The 20,945-nt window shown below is 36.6% G+C and overlaps 1 protein-coding gene across 3 annotated transcripts in view; it reads left to right on the forward strand.

Annotated features, from left to right (window-relative positions):
* Positions 1-2,425: 2,425 nt before the first annotated feature.
* Positions 2,426-20,945, forward strand: part of lpgat1 (lysophosphatidylglycerol acyltransferase 1) — a 63,828-nt gene continuing 45,308 nt past the window's right edge. The window contains exons 1-2 of one of the 3 annotated variants that reach the window (XM_049485056.1): positions 2,426-3,029; positions 8,392-8,644. In XM_049485056.1, coding sequence (XP_049341013.1) covers positions 8,407-8,644 — 238 coding nt within the window. In that variant the 5' untranslated portion in view covers positions 2,426-3,029; positions 8,392-8,406. Of the gene's footprint in view, positions 3,030-6,881; positions 6,903-8,391; positions 8,645-20,945 lie in introns of those variants that run through there. The other 2 variants (XM_049485057.1, XM_049485060.1) reach the window with 2 other exon arrangements.

Raw genomic sequence — 20,945 nt, forward strand, 5'->3', positions numbered from 1 at the left:
TGTTGCTCTGCAATTGAAATTATTAAGGTGGGAATGTGTGGGTGAGAACATGAGGCTCGGCGGACCACAGGATTAACAAAACAATGCGTTAAAGTCAGTAGGTACAGAGACGTGTATGTGTGTGTCATTCAAGCAGAGCAGCGATGCTGTTGCCGGCCAAAATGATAAGACATTTTAAACATTTGTTTTGGTTACCTGTGCATAAGTCGTGAGTAACATTTAACACCTGGTGAGTAACATTTAACACCTGATGAGAAACATCATGCAAGATCTTGTAGCACAGGGGCCCATTTTTTTTTTTACTTTTTACACCCCAGTCTTTCAAATTACCAAAACTGTAAATGCCATTTTTAAATGTAGTTTTTCTTGCAACACAGCACCAGACCTAAATTCCAATTTAATTCATGTTTGCTGTCTTTGCACATAAACACCACTGTACAGATTAAATATCAGCAGTGTGAAACAGTGTTAACAATTTAGTAATTTTACTTTAATCAGTATTAAACATGTTTTTAAATGTCATTAAAAATGTACATACACATGGATGTGTTTTTTACTGTAGCCTGACATATTTTTACATTGTGCAGCAAAATTACCACTGTACAGTTCATACTAAAACTGATCAGGTTATTCTCTGAGTGAAGTAACACTGTGATTTAAATCCAAAGTTTGTGCCACTTTAAACAAGTGGATGAGATTTAAGCGAGTTAAGAGATGTGTGGAAGCATGCAAGTATGGAGTGTTCTAATGTAATTAGAAATATTACCTTTTCATAATATACAATATATTATAAATATATATGCCAGAACTCTTAGTGCTGTTTTGGTACACAAACTGACATAAAGGTCTTCATCAGACCTCAGGCCTTTAGTGAGAAAAGAAAAAGTAGTCTGCGAATGATCAAATTGGAATACTTGTTCTACTTTTGGAATAAGGCCTGGTCCCTTCCTTATAAGGTTTGCATCAAGTTTACAGATACAGAACAGAACTGATCATTTTGCACAAAAGATCCAGATTTTTTTTGGATAAAGCTAGTTACAGGAAATATATACATTTGATTCAACATTGATTCAAAGTTATGGTATAAAACTTTACTTGCATTAAATATGTATATCTTATTTTATCTGTAGAGCTTGTATTGTGTTCTTGCAGTGTAGACATTTAAAATATGAACTAATATTATATATATAATTTGAAGGGGGCACCTTTCACCTAAAAGCATTGTGAGTGTAAAACCATATAAACTTTAAATGTACATTAATTTAAGGTCAGAATTACAAAACTACTTAAATAAAGGTTGTGTAATGGTTGTTTTTTAATCATCAGCTTTAAATGATATGCATTACATATGTGCCATTAATAAAGAAATACTTTTTTTTGTTATTATTTGTTTGACCTCCTCAATCATAGTTACAATAAGATTAAATATACAGAAAAACAAATGAGGTAACCTAATTTCGGTCTTTTGAAGAACCAAATGTGAGTTGTAGGAATGAGTGAAATTAAGGGACACAACTAAAATGTGTATTTTAAATGAACTAAACATTATGGATTTATTATTTATATATATATATATATATATATATATATATATATATATATATATATATATATATATATATATATATATATATATATATTTTTTTTTTTTTTTAAGCATAAATATGATTTGGAGTCACACACACCAATGCAAAAAATAAACATCTCTGAAAGATTTTAATTATGGACTTTAAAAAGAATTTAATAATTAGAATGTATATTTAATGTATATTTATCCAGTTTTTTTAAGGATTTTAAAAAGGATTTAATAATTTAATAATATTTTATGGTAAAATGTATAGGTATCCAGGTTTTTTAAGGATTTTAAAAAGGATTTAATAATTTAATAATATTTTATGGTAAAATGTATAGTTATCCAGGTATTTTTTAAGGATTTTAAAAAGGATTTAATAATTTAATAATATTTTATGGTAAAATGTATAGTTATCCAGGTATTTTTTAAGGATTTTAAAAAGGATTTAATAATTTAATAATATTTTCTGGTAAAATATATAGTTATCCATGTATTTTTTAAGGATTTTAAAAATGATTTAATAATATTTTATGGTAAAATATATGGTTATCCAGGTATTTTTTAAGGATTTTAAAAAGGATTTAATAATTTAATAATATTTTATGGTAAAATATATAGTTATCGAGGTATTTTTTCTGTTAAAAGCTAGTTACAAGGTATTGCAGTTAAAGATGCATGCTGTGTACAGGTATTACAAACAAATAAATAAATAAAGTACTATATGTGCCCTTTCTCTGTTCGTGACTAACCCTGACACGGGCCCTTTAACACCCGGGCCGGTGTGTCCCGGTCAGCGCGGGCCGGTTGGTGGCGCTGCTCGGCTGCCTGAGCGCGGAAGCTGCGCGGTGTCTTTCCGCTGAGCTCCGGCTCTCGCTGCACTGAAAGCCCAGCCAGCAGCTCCTCCACACGGCCCGGGACCAGCAGCCTACTCGCCCAGCCTACCCAGCCAGCCTCCTGCACTCCACCCTCCCCGCGGACTCGTCTTTCTGGGGATTTTTCTGATCTATTTCTTTCCATCATCTTCTTCTCTTCCTACTGGAGTACCGTTACGAGTTTCCACCAGCGGATCGGATCCTCCTCCTCCAGCAGCAGCAGCAGCAGCAGCTCCATAACCACCATCAACTTCGAGGCCAAACGCGGGGTTTAGCGGCTGTACAGTTCCTGCTGATGATCATCCGCTGAATTAACTACTGGTATCGCTGGCTGTATATCAGTAATAGTAATAGCTAGTCTGAATAACTGGCATTGTTATTATTCATAGCAGCATCATGTTGCTGTAACTTCGCTCCCAGCCAATGCATCATCTCAGAGCGGCGCGGAGATCATGATCATGATTTAGGGCTTTTGGATTCATCCTGATCTCCATGTGACTTTGACATCGGGCCCGCCTGTCTGCCCGCCTGCCTGCCAGCTCTTCCCCCGGCTGGCTGCTCTTCGTCGTCCGGCATATTGCACGGTGAGAGCCGCAAATGGCAGCACTTCATGAGCTTGAAGTTGTTTCCTTCTTTGATTCATCCGTTCCACCTTAAATGGTGCAGCAGATACACTCGGGCGCCCATGGCGTCCGAGTATAACTGCTGCACCATTTAAGGTGGAACGGATGAATCGAGAAAGGAGACAACTTCATCTTGGTTAGCACTCCTCTATCACTAACCCAGTTAGAAAGCTAGCTACAATAGCACGTCTAAAATATTTTTTATACATTATTCACATATTTGTGATCACCTTTGACTTCTGTGTTTCGTAAACACGTGTGTTTGTGGCAAACGAGACTCGAGAGGGCGGGCTGCGTCCTAAACCGCTATACGCTGTTTAGGTTACGTTATTGCCCAAAACACACAGGGAAACACACCTCCATTAGGAACGCCATTGATCTGTATGTGTACTAGATATAACGTTAGTGGTAACTAGCTAAGCTAGCTAACCTATGTAGCTGTGTGGGATTTGGACGCAGCCTGAGTTGTTGTAGGTTAATTGCCATCATCATCACCATCTGTCACCTTGAGCTGGGCTGGCAGCTTTCTTAGTTCATTTTAAGCTTAATTTGGAGGTTAAACGATGTGTCCTCGCCAGTCTTAACTCTCTCACACACTCATTCACTCACTCTCTCTCTATATGTGTGCACTGTCTTTAGCTATATTTTCTTTGGTGCTTGAGCAATTTTGCACCTAGTACTGCGTGGTACTTTTTGTTCCTCCATATTTTAACCTCACAAACGGTTTGAGGGGAATCAGCTATATAACTAGAGTTTAGTCTGGGTTGGTTGACTGAGGCATGTGTTCCCTAGACCTCAATGTGTAGGACATGGGGTGAGTGGGTGGGGGTGTTAGTAGGGGTGTTGTGTCGAGTTGTGCTACCTTGTCAAACCGTGCTACCCTAGTAGTATATTTAACTTCAGAATTGCAAAAGAAGGATCATATTAGAGCAAGTTCTCAGAGGACGTCTGTGTAAATCTTTGGAGAGCACAAGTCACTGTATCATTGTACAGTTTGTTGTTGTGGCAGTGAGAGGTCATTACGAACTACTTTTGTATTTTGTTTTTAACAATAATTGTTGTATTTATTATTATTAATATTAATTTTCATTTGCACGTTTGTGCAATGACAATAAGGCCATGTTGTCATATGCACAAAACAGAAAGAAAAATGTATTTAAAAAAAAAAATCTGGAAAAATAATTAATAACTGTAGGTCAGCGCATGCGCAGTGCCTTTAGGAAGCACATATCGATGGGTAGCGTAACCCGACGGAACAGGGGGTCACTACTGAAAGCCCCTGTTTAACTAACTAGTTAGCGAGGTTAGCTAACCTTAACTTACCTTACCTAACATAGCAATGTGGTGAATTCCAGTAAATGTTGGCTCCAAGTTTTACTATCTAATCTCCCACTTTTAAGTCTTAAACACCGAGCAGACAGACCCCCTTATCTGTTTGGCTAACGGTAGCAGTTAGCTGAGTCTGGCTAACACAACTGTTTAACTTCTTCTGCTCGGCTAGCTGTAAAGATTGTGTTTTTCAAGGGACAGCCCGTGTCACTTCGTGTTCTCACCTACAAAGGCTACATTTTGCGGATTAAAAGCTAAATAATGTGTCTGGTAAAGTCATAATAAGTTTAAATCGATAATCCTACGTTTAATCATAACATTAACCTGCTAGCTAGCTAGCTAGCCCAGGGGCTGTATCAGACTCTTATCATTCACGTAGAGGCTACGTTATCGTTAGCATGTCAGGCTAACCTAACGTTTGCGCTCCAAATAACGCCTTCTTTCAAAGGTTTCTAGCTTAGCTAGGTTAGTTAGTTAGGTTAACTTAACTAACTGGATGACATACTGCATTAATGTCTTTAAAATAATAAAATGTACAATATATACAGACTGTCTAAATGTTAGGCATGTTTGCTGGCTATGTGAACGGTTATATGTAGGTTAGGTTAGCTAGTTAGCTAACTAGCTTCCTTCATTAAGCTCACCTAAACCGTTAGCTTAAATCTGTTGAAGATGCTAAATCTGATGGCAAATATTAAAAGTTTGGTTCTTGACCAGCACCGGCTACGTTTTGTTGGAGTTTGATGGTTTGGCTGTGGTTTAAACATACAGCTCTAGAAAAAAGGAGAGACCACTTCAGTTTCTGAATCAGTTTCTCTGATTTTGCTATTTATAGGTATATGTTTGAGTTAAATCAACATTGTTGTTTTATTCTATAAACTACAGACAACATTTCTCCCAAATTCCCAAATATTGTCATTTAGAGCATTTATTTGCAGAAAATGAGAAATGGCTGAAATAACAAAAAGATGCAGCTTTCAGATCTCATATAATGCAAAGAAAACAAGTTCATATTCGTAAATCTTTAAGAGTTCAGTAATCAATAAAAAAAGTTTTTTAATCACAGTTTTCATGCATCTTGGCATGTTCCTCCACCAGTCTTACACACTGCTTTTGAATAATTTTATGCCACACCTGGTGCAAAATTCAAGCAGTTCAGCATGGTTTCATGGCTTGTGATCACCCATCTTTCTCTTGATTATATTCCAGAGGTTTTCAATTTGTTAAAATCAAAGTTACTCATCATTTTTAAATGGTCTCTTTTTTTTTTCCAGAGCTGTATCTAACCTGATTAAGCTGGCTGACTAGCTAATTTAAACAAGTTGGTCTATCAGCCTGACCAGCATGACTAAAACATCAAATCCAACACTAAACTATGCTGGTCAACAAGCTAACCTTATGTTTTGTCGTTCAGACAGAATAAAAGAGTATGTTTTGTCTGAGTGACCAGCTTTTCTACCACCTTAACTTGGGCTGCACAACATAGTTACACTGTATTGCCAAAAGTATCCGCTTGTCTGCCTTGTTTTTGTTGTGGTGAGGTTTGGATGGAACTGCTTGGCTATGGAAACCCGTTCCAGCTCTCTACACTCTCCTGTTCTTGAGCTAATCTGAACCATGTAAAGTTTGGTGGTCTAAAGTGTTTGATTTTGGCAGAAAGATGGTGACCTCTGCTTACTATGCTCCTCAGCATCCCACAGCTGACCACACTTTATTTTACATTGACAGAGTGAGTTGCTGTCGTTCCCAGTCGATTCTACATCTTTGTAATAATATCCCTGACAGTTGGCTTGTTGAACAGGTGGCATCATATCACAGAACCATGCTGGAATTCATTGTACTCCTGAGAGCCACCCATTCTTTTTACATTTTTTTTGTAGAAGCAATCTGCATGTCTAGGTGAGGGTGAATCTGGTGAAAATTCCTGTATTTTTGAAAATCACAATATATATATTGCACACACAAAGTGTTGTGCAGCTCTAACCTCAACCATCCAAGATTAGATCACACGACCTGAAACATGTTTTTAAGCTGAATGTTTTCAGCAGTGTTTTTGCTTTATCTTTATATTTATCATGTTCTTCAACTCTGGTCAGCTCATTACATTTTCAAGCAAACTTCATCCTTACTCTTCTTCAGATTAAATATTGTTGCGCATTTAGACTGAAAACACACCCATTTCATAAAGCTGTAATGTTATTACTGTTTAAATGTGTACAGATTTGTCAGCAATCATGATTAACATCAGGCAACAAACACTTCAGAAGTGTCTGGAGAAAGCAGATCTACTAATCAGTCAGTGTGGTATTTGGTGTTATTGGTAAAGCCAGTATGAGATTCTGTGTCTTAACTAAGCCAGTATGCTAATAACCAGTTAATAATTAAGAGAATATGCTAATAATCTGTTAATAAGTAAGCCATTGGGTGGGAAGTGAGCAGTTGAGTCATTATTTCTCAGTTTGTGGATGCTGCAGTTCTGTGGAAAGACTGGGAAGGGGGTTTTAGGTGAGCTGCATAGGTATTCATCATTGTCTCTGTGTTATTGCAGAGTTTGTGGTTTGCCTTAGTATCATGATCTTCAAATATAATTCTGCACAAATAACTGAGCTGTAGGTTAGCTGCTATGTTTGTTTATGTATGTATATTTAAATCTGTGTTAACATTTAGACCAAGTGTATGTAGTAAGTCTTTTATAGAAGTAAGTCAGGTGAGCTGCTTGTGGAACTGGAGTTCAGTGTTCTAGACTTTTAAGAAAGTGCTCTTTTATTATTAGATAGTGTTGTAGAGCCATTGTTTAAGGACTATGCAAATTAGTCAGAAAACACATTTGGTTGTGTTGTTCTAATTATTTGCTTAGATAGACGTCCTGACATTGACTGTGCAGTATTGTTGCATGTGTAGTGTTGCTGAAATACTGTACAAATAGCCAATAGTGCTGTATATTTTATATACAAAAATGTATATATTATCTACAGGAGTAGTTTGCTATATGTAACTTTTTCACTTTCACTGTAAGGTAATAAAATGCTTCTTTTGGCCAATTTGTTGTGAAAGTATCAAAATGACAGTAATGGAGATGAATGGTGGTGGCTAGTGTTGAGCTGGCAGTGGGGATGCATCCTTGTGTTTTTAGTTTATATTAATCACCACTTGTTGTTTATTTCTGTACCTAGATTTCTTTTGTGACTCATAACATTATTGTTGTTGTTGTTGTTGTTGTTTTTGACGTGTTTAGTGTTTTTTTAAAGCTGTATAAAGATTTGTGCTCAGCCTGTTTTGCTCTGACATGGTTAAAAAAGGGTGCACCTTCGATGGTATAGCTCACTAAGGCAGGGGTGGGGAACTGAGGGCAAGAGTCCAACACAGTTAGCTGATTTTCCCGCTTTTTTACATAATGTGCTTGAGTTGGAAAAGCTCAGAACTGTGAATGAAGCCATTCCCCAAGAAAGAGTTTAAATCCCAGCTGAGACAGGATCAAAAAGGCACTGATGTTTTCGACAATACAAGTTAAAAATTTTGGAATTGGTGGAAAAATGGATCACCACAGTCAGATGAGAACCCTATATTAAAAAATGTGATCTTTATAGACAAAAGAAAGATTTTAATTTCTCTGGAAGTCCATATAAGAAGTCATTTTGCAGATTTATTGGCAGAGAACCATTGCCATATTCACATTATGTCAAAATGGCAGCGATGATTTGTAGTTGCCTGGATGTTTTTGCATAACTGCAACAATTTATTGGTTCTATTAATCAACAGTGCAAGGCATGCAATTAGTAGACATTTCAGAAAGCAATATCCAGTCATTTGCTTGAGCCTAATTGCGTGAATGTCGATACATTCCACTTAAAAGGAGAGTCAACTGGAACGTAATCAATCTAAATTAAGAAAACTACAGATGTCTACAGTCCTGAAACTGTGCACCTCTACAGTACTGCATGTTTGTTTGACAGATCCTTTCCTTATGTGGCTTTTTTTTCTCTCTTCTCCACAGACAGGTTGTTGCAGAATGGCACCCTTCCTGGAAGCGGCCCACAGGCTGGGCTGGATTTTACTGAAGGCACTGCTACGTTTTATCTTCATGTTCATCAATAATTGTGTTGCGATCCCATCCTACTGCCTGTACTTGATTGTGCTGCAGCCTTTGAGAATAATGGACAGTCAGACTTTCTGGTACATCGAAGGCGTGATGTTCAGATGGTTGCTGGCAATGGTGGCATCGTGGGGTTGGTTTGCAGGATATACAGGTAAGGACATTTTTTTTAATGCTCTACACCCAAAATTTAAATGCATCAAGTAGGTTTACATAAAGCTAAAATTCTTGGTGATGGTGCTCTCTATGTTGTCTCTGCGGGATTTTGATTTACACGAGTATTGATTGATTTAGGGACGTCCTTATCCATTCCAGTGGCAGTCCATTTTTAACGGACTAGGTATTGGCATTTAAATCCTAATACATATCTGATCCTTAGTTTTGATGAAGCAGAGTGTCCACTGACATCCTTTAGGTGCCATTAAAGGACCAATATGTGAGATACTTTGTGTACTTCCTCATAAAATAACCAGGATGTGTCATCATATAGTAAGGAAGCCGCTAGGTTTCAGCATTGATTTCTTGACTGTGCTTTAGCCAGTGTGAAACAGCAGAAAGTTGCTTGTGTTTTAGACTCTGATCCCCTCTGCCCATTCCCCAGTCCTATTTTATGGCACTCCAGGTGTGGAATGCAATAGCAAATGAACACAGCTAAGTACAACTAAACAATAATATAATAATATGAATAATAATGCCCACTTTGTATTTAAAAAAGCAGTTGATCAATATTCTTTAAAGCAAAGAATTGTGGAAAACAGTACTCCCTTGGTCCCAGTGTTCCCCCTATAGTTGTTGGAGTTTAACTCCATTTTACTCCACTGTGGGAATTACACATTTTATTTGAACACTACTTAAATGACCGTTTTAAAACGGACATTTATGGACAAGCCGATACAGATACAGAACTGTTAATGAAAGTGTAAGGATATGTAACAATATAACAATACTGTTATATTACACAATTAAACACAAACATGACTGGGATGCTGCAGCATTATACACAATTTTTTACTTGGTCATGTTCATACTTCTTCAAAGTTACTTTGTACAGTACAGTAGTAGTGTTACTGGCTAGAATAGCAATAACTGAGATGCTACTTTTGCTAAGGCAGTTTACTATCAAAATGATTCTTCCTGACTATTCACAGTCACAAAAGTAAGTGAGCTGTATCTGTTTGTAATGTAAACAAATCTGTCCCTTAAAAGCCTCACACGTGCACATTGATATATGTATAAAAGTTCGCCTTCTTCACCAACAACAAAAAAAACATCATATTTGAGAGATGACTTGTAGCTTTATGAAGGGAAATGGATGTGTTAGCAGCCCATATGTGGAGCATCTTCTGCTGGAGTGGAGAGTAAACAGCTGGTCTGAAGTACATGCTCAGGTCGAGGAGGATAAAAAAGGCCAGGCGTCTTGCTTTTGCTGTTTTTGCAGCTATAGCTGCTTAGCTGCACCAAGAGATGTGTGGGTATGAGAGAGAAGCACGTAGCGCATGTGTAAAAGCAAAAAGACGCATGAATTCCGTTTTGATTGTTTACATAAATCAGTAGCTGAATATGTAGCTGATTTAGGATCACATATGAAAGTGACTCATATATGATTTGAAATAATTGGATTCGGCTCGTTCACACAGCCATGAAAAAAAAATCAGATCTGAGTTACAATAAGCAAAAAAATCAGATTTGAGTCACTTCAGCCTGGTAATGTGAACCTAGCCTTTGATGCTCATCTTACGGTAGTATATCTGATGGGCATTGGACTCAGCTGACACTTAAGCCTTCAGCATTGGAAAACAAAACAATGTTGTATCAGTAGCCACTGTTCTCTGATAAGGTCATGCCAGGCTAAGGGAGAGCTGTGAATAGTATCTAAATGATGCTAAAAATGATAGTAAAATTATTTTTCAAGACAGTTTAATGAAAGTTGTTACACCGATGTCTGACCTGTTACAGTGCTGTCTAAAAGATAACAAATGACATAAATCTGACATAATCTTGCATAAGTCTGACATTGCATCTACAAGAAATAACATTTGTCATTAAGCTTAGTGTCCAATTTATTGCTTTATTCCTCTGCTTTGCTGTAGTATGAGGGCAAAAAGGCAGTCGTGTTTAGAAGAGTGACTCAGGGTACACACACGGACACGGCTTCTCTAAAAGTGCAGTAGTGTAGTCCCATTTTATTGCTGTGACTTTGGCCTCCTGAACCCACCCTGATAAAAAGCTGTTTGAGATTCTCGCCAATGGCAATACTTTCTTCCTTAATAATTAATAAAAAATGTATACTACAAATATTTTGGTCTTTGTTATAAAATGTGTTTTGTTCATATCTCTTTAAGGCAGCCGGTTGCTTACAGACTCAGGTTTGACACGTCCTTCGGTGATGGGTCACGCTGAGCCAAGAGCAAAGTGCATGTCAGGATGTGCCATACACGGTCCAGCAACAAGCAGACTTGTCCTGTAAAATATTTGAGTTCGCTAATGATCTCCTCTGTTTTTTGCATGTCAGCAGGTTTTCTTTGGGTTGGGAGCAAATAATTAGCCTTTTTTAAGATTAAAGGGCTCATAGTTTTTTGTTTTTTGTTTTTTTTAAAGTAATGTACCCTGTCCAAATTTGGAAACTACACTGCAACATCATTCAATAGTGCCTAAAACCCTTTCAGATTTTCTGTATTTGTGCTTAAATTTAAACTTGGATATGAAGAACCAAATTCAATGAGACAAACAATATTTCACTTTGATCATTTTGCCCTTATAAATGACCAATATATCATAAGTATGTAAATAATTTACCAATAATACAAATGTATGTTTATTTTTGTTTTCATTATTTTGTTTGACCCACTTGTGCTGCAATAAGGGCAACTGAACAATTTGTCCTGTACTCCGGCTTGAAGGAATTTTAACCCATTCCTTGGTACAATATAGCTTTAGCTCTTTTATGATGGTGGGTTTTCTCATTTGAACTGCTGCTTCAGTTCCTTTCAAAACATTTCTGTTAGATTATGGTCAAGACTTGGCCCTTACAAAACATTAACTTTATTCTTTCTTAACCGTTCTTTGGTAGAATGAGGTGTACTAAGGGTTGTTGTCTTGCTGCATGAGCCGTGTTTACCTGAGATTTAGCTCACAGACAAATGAAAAAGAAAAAAAAAAAAAACATGTGCTTTTTGGAGAGATGTGGCTTTCTTCCTGCAGCAGTGCCTTACACACCATTGGGGTTTAGTCTCGTGAAATTAGAAGGAGTTATCAAGGAGTTTCAGAGGCTAAAAGTTGGGCATATCACAGAGCATGTGTATAAGCTTGCTCTAAAAGGGTGCGCTATTCGACTAATTCTTGGGGCTATGTGCCTTTGGCTTCTTTAAACTTTAGTTTTAAGCCTTTTATCATTGCAGCCACTGATCATCATGATGTAGATAGAAATGAAACTATCGTGGAATCCTTTTTTTTTTTTTTTTTTTTTTTTAACTTACCTAAAGAAGTACTGCATGACTTGGTTTTAAACCAGCATGGAACATCTTATTAAAACTGAGAAGAGTAGGCTGATGAGAGTTCACGTTCACCAGAAAACCGTTGTTTCACAAGTGTGTGTTGCAGTCAGTGTGTTTTTTTTTCTGTTTTTTTTTTTTAAGTTCAGGGAAGTTCATCAGAGTTGACTGTGGTAATCGACTGTTTGGTTTACATAAGGCAGAAATTCGGAAACTTCTAAATTACTTCAAGAACATCCTGCCTGAAACATAATAATATAAGGGCTTAATAAATAAAGAACGTCTGCACTAAGAACAGGTGGTTCTTATGGGAAATTGACTTGTCTTTACTTGTTTGAAGCAGATAATTGAGTTAAAAAGATTTTTTCTCTTGTGGAAGCTCTATCTGTGCCTCAGATGAGAGCCGAAAGTGAGACTTGCATATCGGGCTGCATTTGGGTTGAAAATAGCTCCTTACACTGAGTGATAATTGAATCTCCTCTTACTTGATCTCACTCTGTCCAGAAAGCTATTGGCCGTTGGATCGTTTATCTGTCCTCTTTGTGACGTTGCCATTCTTGTATCCACAGATTAAATCTTAAAGATTCTTAGTTGTTTGCATTTATGTTTCAGTGTGATTGTCTATAAATGTCATTCTTTATTTTGATCATGTTAATATTTATACCGGGGCCATTAATCCTGATATATCGCCTTCATCAAAATTGTGATCACGGCTGTGGACTTGGCAGTAGAAAACATTTAACAGATGTGCAGATCATGCTGGTTCTTTTGCTGCAGAAGTCTTGTGAGTTGGGGCAGATCCAGTAAAAGCAGTGTTTATTGCCGCCGATTCATTTGTGAATGTGTGGTATAAATTCATTTGTAATGACTTTTTTTTTTACAATGACGTCCAATAAAAAATAATTTATTTTTATTTTAGGAAGTTGCTTTTTAGAAAAACCATGACTGAATTGTCATATTATTATTACCATTGACTAGTTCAGTAAAAACATTGCGTGTGTTTGTCTACAGTGGCGTCTATCAAAGCGTGGGATATACTTATTATTCAGCAAATACATTGTTAGTTCTTGAAGGACTTGGAGACACATCGATAAGGGCTGTGCAGTAAATATTCAGTTTATAAGTGTGTCCTGTAACTTTTTCCTCTGTATATTACACATATATAAACATTTATTTTTTGAGTATAATTATTTTAAGATGACAGTTATTATTTTAACGTTTATCAAATTTGTGGAGATTTATTATTTCGCCACATGTGGGATAAATCACTAAATTACAGCCAAATATAAGCCTTTCTTTACCCAGGTGTTGAAACAGCGCACAGTATATCCAGAAAATGCTTAATTATAATAATCTCCGCCCAGTATTTTGTGCTTTAAGAGGAAAGCTCCTATAAATGCAGATTCAATGACGTGAAAGCACAGAGTAGCAGCAACCGCCCCTCTGATTATATCACAGGCTCTAACTGAGTCACAGGTTATTGTTGTGATACACAATGCGCTTTTGTAAGTGGACTGTGGATCTAGTCAGTACTTAAGATCACTAATTAACTGCATTTGTCATTACAAAGACTATAATTCTTACTGTTTAATTGGAATCTGTCCAATGCAGCCTATTTATAGCAGCTTGTAAAATCTGACAGTATTGGTGCATTTGGTACATCAGTGTAAAACAGTGTTCATGTTGTACATAGGTAATGATTTTGCCATATGTCGAATCATATCCATTGACAAATTTATAAAAACTGTTAGCTAGATAAAATGTAGAAGTTGGAAGTTAATTCAGCTCAACATTACAGAGAAAAACTATTTTGCGTGAGTATTTGAGTAATATATTAAGTAAATGGGGTACATGGAAATAAAAAAGGCAGCAATTCAGAATCACCCAAATATCCTGCTCTTTGTTTAAAGCATAAAATGAGATGCTGTGGGTCTGAAAATTGTGTTCTAAAGTTAACATTGCTGTTTAAACCACATTAAAATTGGTGATGTTTATTGTTTTTGTAAAAGCGTTTAAAATATGAAAAACATTCAGGAAAACAAGTGATTTTCCAATCACTTCCAATAAGTGATTTTAGAAATATGCAACCATTACACTACTGAATGTTTACTTTCACAGTTTAGATGATGTAGAAAAGCACTGCACAGTACAGTGGGATCAGCAATATACAAGCTCAGGGTCACTGTGCTCAATGTTGAATGTAGACTAAAGGGGTTATAAAGCCCCCAGATTTGGCCTGTGGGGAAATGGAGTAGTGTGGAGTAATGGAGTTTTTAATTTTTTTTTTTTTTTTTTTTTAAATGCATCCATGCTGTTCTTTGTGATCAGACTAAAATCTACTATAACACTATTACATATTTTACACTAGGGGTAGACAATGTAGTATACATATATCACGATAAAATAATTTCACATTGCGCTTTACTTTAATCTGTGTAGATGTCATTCATGAAATTTTTTATTGGTGTAGGTTTATGTACTAAAAACCTTTTTTCGCTGAGTTCAGTTGAACACAAATATTCTGATTCTGTTGGGCTCTCCTAAAATAGTGTTCCTCAGTGAGAAAGATGTAAATGAATATACAAATGAACATGTTGTTGATATTATAAAAACTAAATTCAAAGCAAGTGTTTCGTGACCAATAAATTAGATTATTTGAGAAAAATGGCACAAGTCAAGAGAATTAGATTTATCTCCTTGATTATGATTATGCCTGGTGTTTGGTGCATTGCTTTCTAACTTATCAATCGATTGTTTGTTCATGTCTTCTTTCAGCAAGCAAGTTTCTTTGAGTGTCACTTTTTGTCGGCCCCTCCTGTGTACCGTCTTCAGCTGGAGTATCCAGTGTTACCTTGCTAGCATTTGCTGAAGCTACATGATTACCATTAACCCACTGTCTTGTGAAGCCGTTTTGCCTGGTTATTGGCCAGATTTGGCGGTGGCAAGATGTCCAGCAAAAGTGTGTGCGTTGAAAACGAGTAGATCTTGGTTTATTGGTCACATTTAAGGATTTAAGTCAACTCCTGATGATTGATTCATGTTAGATATATTTCAAATTCTTCTGAACCACTGCAGTTCTTTCTCTACCGACTGAATACCCTCATCATGAAGGATGTAAAAAAAATCTATATGTTAAAATATGGGAAAGTTATGTTTTTAATTATTTTATCAATTCTCCAACACAGACTAGATTTTTAACAAATAGTTAATGTGTGAAGATTGGTTTATCTGTATTGTTTAAGCCCTGGCTATTTCTTTTATTTCTTTTTTTGTTTGTTTAGAAGGTGGTGTACTTTTTTGTTTTAATCATTTTATTTCTTATTTTACTCCATTTTCTCCCCAATTTGTACAGCCAGGTATCCAACACACCCACCCCCCACAACACACTTCCACTGATACAAATGAAGTTAGACTCTGTCTTTTGTGGATCTTCTGTCAATGCAGCACTACTAGGTAGCTAGCATGCTCAGAGGAAAAAACAGTTGTCCAGCTCGATACATCAGCTAACGGAAGCCTGTGCTGACTAGGAGTGATGAGGGGTAAAAATGCCATCAACCCACCCAGAGAGAGCAACACTCAAACAGCATGATCTGGGATTCAAACCCGCTGTCATACCTTTAGATCATAGTGACTGCTGGTTAGTCCAGTGTACCACTTAGACTTTTGCTCTGTTTTATTTTTCTAATATTTGATAAAAGAAAACACACTACATTGCCTTGCTAACTGTATCACAGTATATAAATATTGTAATTCCTTTATTGTGTTGCGTATCATGTTGCAGGGCTCATATCAACATACAGTCTCACAAATTATCCTGCTGTTAGTCAGTGTTGATTGTTAGATCTCATAGGAAATGGCTGTAAATCGGATGCAAGAAATGGCATCATGACTTCACAAATTTGCAGAGGCAGCATTGGCCAAGCCCCTGGGGAAGGACGGTCGCACTCTTGTTAATGCGCTAGAAGGCCAAGTGTTTTGACAGATTTCTGAGGTCAATGAGGGAGAGAAAAATGGCCTGAAAGCAGACTGGTGCTGATTGGCTTGCTGTTTTGTTTTTTGGTTGAGCTCAATGATGTATGATTTATAATGAAAATGGATTAATACCAACAGATAAATATTCAAATATTTTTATTAGCATGGGAATCTGTAATAGTCATCTCATTCAGGTGAAGCTCCAAATCAGATGACTGTGTCGTTGTTGTTGCTTGAGCTTTAGAATTAGAGGCTGTTTAATTAGTAGGCCACTTAATGTAAACTGGGAAGAAATTGGAAGAAGATCACAGCAGTTCAAATCAACTCAGAATTAATAGTTCTTAATTATTTTGGGGTTTTAGGATCAGTGTATGAGTCCAGACCAGGACTGTGGTTTGCCTATTAGTAAACTTTAACATAGCCAAGGGAAAAGATTGCACTTAATCATAGGCTGTACCTAAAAACATCTACTAATTATAAACACACATCTACGTAAGCTAACAACACACACTCTGAATGAAACTTTATGAAAAATGTATTTGTAGCCTAGAGGTCTTCAAATCTGAACCTTAAGTCCAGTTTTCAGTCTTGGACTTTGAAATCCTTCGTAGGTGTGACACAACGTGGCCAATCCAATTATATTTACTGTTTACTTAACTTCCAGCAAGACCAAAATTTCAGATTGGGAACTGGAATCCAGGCCAGATGTAAAGACACAGGCTGTAAATGGTTAGTGTAGTAAAAGCACTGGAATGTAAATGATGCCGACTTTTGCATATGACCACTTTTAAGAAATGTGCAAGCAATACGTATTTAGATTTATATGAATACACAGTATACAATATGCACTGAATATAAACAGTTTCTCAGCAGTTATCTACTGCTGTATTCCCCTTCTGCTGAGGTGTGTGTATGGTTGCGTTTAGCTGAAACAGTAATGGAGAGCTCTTTTGGGCTCAGCACGGTCAATAATTATCAAATTTCAAACACCAGTCAAATCTTATCTTCCAGACAATCAGTCATACAGATAAAAAGACACCATTTACTGCCATCAGTCAAAACCTGCTACGTGCAACACAACCCATCACTCACTCACACGAGTGTACACGTGTAGAACACCTGACACAAATGTTAATAATAGTTATAGTTATAATAATAATAATTTATTTTAATAAGAAGAAGCATAGTATTGTAAATAAACAATGCATTGCTCATTTCTTTCTTTTCGTCTTTGTCTATAGTAGATTTAGCAAACTATACGTTTTTTTTTTTTAGTGTTAGGGTGTTTTCAGAGCTGAAAGTTTGAACCAGAGTCCGCACTGAGGTTTATATCTTGCATTGTAAATATTTGGTCCAGTCAGTTTTGGTTTTACACTGCAGTTTAGTGAGCAGACTAAAAATTACTGACTGCCCATCTGTCCGGCCCAGTGGTGAAAAAGAACTTTACTACATCCTGTCTTCATCAGCCGCATGGGCTGTGTCTCTCTATACTTCATATTACTTTACTTCATATTACCTTTTTACATTGTAGAATGTAAGTTATGAGTTTGGCGAGTTGCTTTTCCACGTGTTGAGACAAATTTTAGACTCTCCTTTGTTTTTTTTTTGTTTTTTTTCCTGATTACTTTAAAGACTGCCCCATCATCCTGTAATTGGTCTGAAAGTCTGAGCCATCTAGAAAAGTGTTTTCACACTGCAGATTAACCAGAGCAGGGTTCAGTCCATCCAGATCAAGACCATCTCTTTTGGTCAGACCGAACTCTGGTCCTTTGTTCCATGTTTTGCCGCCCCCGAACAAAGTCCGGTCCAAACAGGAAAGGTGGGAAAGCCCTTAAAGGACCTGTAACCTGCAATTCTTTCCCCGTTTCTTTGCATTTTCTATTGAGGTTCAAAATACCAAGTAATTTTATCAAACAAGGGACATAATGCGTCTTTATAATGTACCATGCATACTTGTAGCATTTATTGTCAAAACAGATTTGTCCAGTACAAATGTATGTCTAAGGTGGTGCTTGTCCTGTTCAAGCCCTGGTTAGTGCTTCAGCTATGTCTGTAACTCTGCCTCAGTCGATGATGAAACAGTGAGGATTTTTTTCACAACTATGTGAAGAATGTGTCCACTCCCATTGGCGTCAGCAGCAGTGTACGAAGTGACTCTACCCTTATTGCTCATTATTAAGCCCCGCCTCCATTTGTTACACTGGTTATCAGACCCTTATTTTAAATGTGCTGAGAGCGCATTAGGCCAGTAGATACTGAGGGTGTATCTACTCTTTAACACTTATATGTGAAAGTGACCTCTGTGATCCGATTGGCTGCCCTGTATTAAGCCTCATTTAAAAAGCTTTCTGGACTGAAACCTATGTCACTTTCAATGTGGATGGGTGATGCTAAACTACTGTAGACTAAATTCAGAATTAACCAGGATTGCCTGTTTTGAGTAAACAGTGTCTGTGACTGAAATGGCCCCCTGCTCCCTGATTAGTTTTGTGTTATATAGGGAGAGACTGATTAGTTTACTAAGTAGTGGTGAAACATGATTAAATTCAGACGCTACCTTGTCATTACCATGCGTCACTTTGCATACATACACGTGAACGGCTAAACTGTGTGTCTAAAACTCTATATACACACAAACTAAGCTCTGAATTACGGTTACAGTAAAAGCACTTAGCTAGTAATGATGTAAGTAATCTCAGACCGTTATGTTATGTTATTTAAAACATTTATCACATTAACTAAACGCATGAGAAATTAGGCTTGCAGTGGTTCCAGATTGTGAATCTTCATGCCATATTGGGCTGGTTGTGTTTGAAATCCGCTCAAGGAAACACGATTTGATGGGTGGGCAAATCTACCAAGTGCCAATACTTTGCTGTGAATAAAGTTGTTAAAATTGAAAATTGGCTCCTAGAAACTGAACTAGAAGTTTTTATTTAGTTACGTTTCTGATAGCATGGGGTCATGTGCACTGTCAAAAGATTGCATTAAACACATGTATAATTGAAAAATGCAAATAAAATCATTTAGATATCTTTAGTAATTACTGATCTGTACATATTTTAGACATCAGCATTTTATTTTAAAGTCATGTTGGCATAATTCTGTAATATTGTTGATATGCTAAACATGTTGTTTTTAATGTTTTAGGTTGTTTTCTTTGCATTTTGGCAGATTTAAAACGTTTTACCTGGACACCAATGTAACAATCTGAAAATCCTGGTGACTCGACATTGGCTCTGGTTCTTTTCATTGACTTGCTTCGTAGTTTAGCTCATGTAGTATTGCTACGATATTTTCTATAAATTATGATGCATTGTGTGCGTTTATAATGCCCTCAAAATCAAGTTCCAATTCCACTTTACGAATCAGACACTTCAGAGAAGTGGCCAATGCCCTATTACGCAAATAGGGAGCCATTTCTGTCACAGCCTGTGTTTTCATGCTGTACCTTCACACTTTTTAAAATAACTTTGTTCAGTTTGAGTGATTATCATCTTTTCTACTTTCCAACAAACACTGCTGTGTTTTGAAGTAAAAGTTTGGAATCCTCACTCTTTTTCTCTATTTTTCTATATTTATCAGAATTGGTCCATGTAAAAGGACGTCATGCTGCTGGTGCTTGCTGTGATTTCAGAGTTAGTTCAGTGAGGAATAGCAGGAAGCTCTTCACACACCTGGGCAGGTAATGAGGGCTGCAGAGTGCTGACTGTGAGCCCAGGTGTGAAGGAGCTGGAATAGAGTGTAAATGTGGATTAGCTGCTGTTCCTCAGGGAGCACACTGAAAACCTCCCATCTAGCCTCTTTATATGATCAGCACAGTGATCTATATGCAGTCACAAACTCTCTACATATTAACACTGCTGGATCCTCCGCTAGCATCAGTACATCTTGTATTGCACAAAAAGTGCAGAATTATTAACAGTACATGCACATTGAATGTATGTAGTAATAATAATAATAATAATAATAATAATAATAAACAGAGCAACAACTCAGAGAAGTCATTTGTTTAATTTATATTTCAGATGTTCATGTTTGTTATTGTTAAATTGCTTTCTAGATTTCTGTTACTAAATTTTATAACTTTTAACAGCATATGCATAGTAAATTAATTTAATATAATTATTTTAAAATGAGTTTTAAAGTAGGGAATAACAATGGCAGCTCAGATGGCCTTACACTGAACCAGTAAGGTTAATAAATAAACATGAAAAGTAATTTATGAGCCAGTAAGATTAATAAACAGAAATAAAAAGTGTTTTTTTTTTAACACATTTCTTTTTTTTTAAAAATAAAACAGCAAACCAGTCCAACTCTGTTGAAAAGCTCTTAATGTATGCTATTTTACTTTCTGTGTAAATGTAGGAGTCATGGAGGAATGTCAAAGTATATTTCATACTCAAAGCATGTTCTCTCCGCACACAGACAGTACATACAGTGCAGTGGGCGTATTGCAGCGTAACCTACAGAAATCATGCCAAACCTGTCAGAGCTCGCAGCGTCCCCCGCAGCAGCACCCAGTCCTGCACCATTTCACACAGCGCTTCACCACACCGCAGCCAACTTCCCACAGCCAAACACTGATCTGCGCTTCTGTTTTCCTTTTTTTATTTCTTTTGAGCAGTTTTAAAAATGAACAAATGTTTTTTTGGGAAAAAAACACAATGTATTTTTCCTCCAGACCTCGACTGATGACATTTGTGTGTTTTTGACTTCGACCCTGTCATAACTGATTTTTACACAATCATTTTACAAATGTACTTGATGCCTTAGAATTAGAATTTTTCTGTACCCTTAACACTTATATACACAAACATGTTTGGATTGCTGTCTGTATTTCCCACATGTTTAACTTTAATGAAGAAATAATTATATATATATATTATGTACAAAGAAAATTATATGCACATAGTGTTGTAATTGTAATTGCTTCACGGGTCGTGTTTTCAGGGACTTCCTACACAGTGCTGTAACAGTAACTTGACTCAC

The sequence above is a fragment of the Astyanax mexicanus genome, chromosome 1 (assembly GCF_023375975.1).
Source record: "Astyanax mexicanus isolate ESR-SI-001 chromosome 1, AstMex3_surface, whole genome shotgun sequence".
Lineage (NCBI taxonomy): Eukaryota > Metazoa > Chordata > Actinopteri > Characiformes > Acestrorhamphidae > Astyanax > Astyanax mexicanus.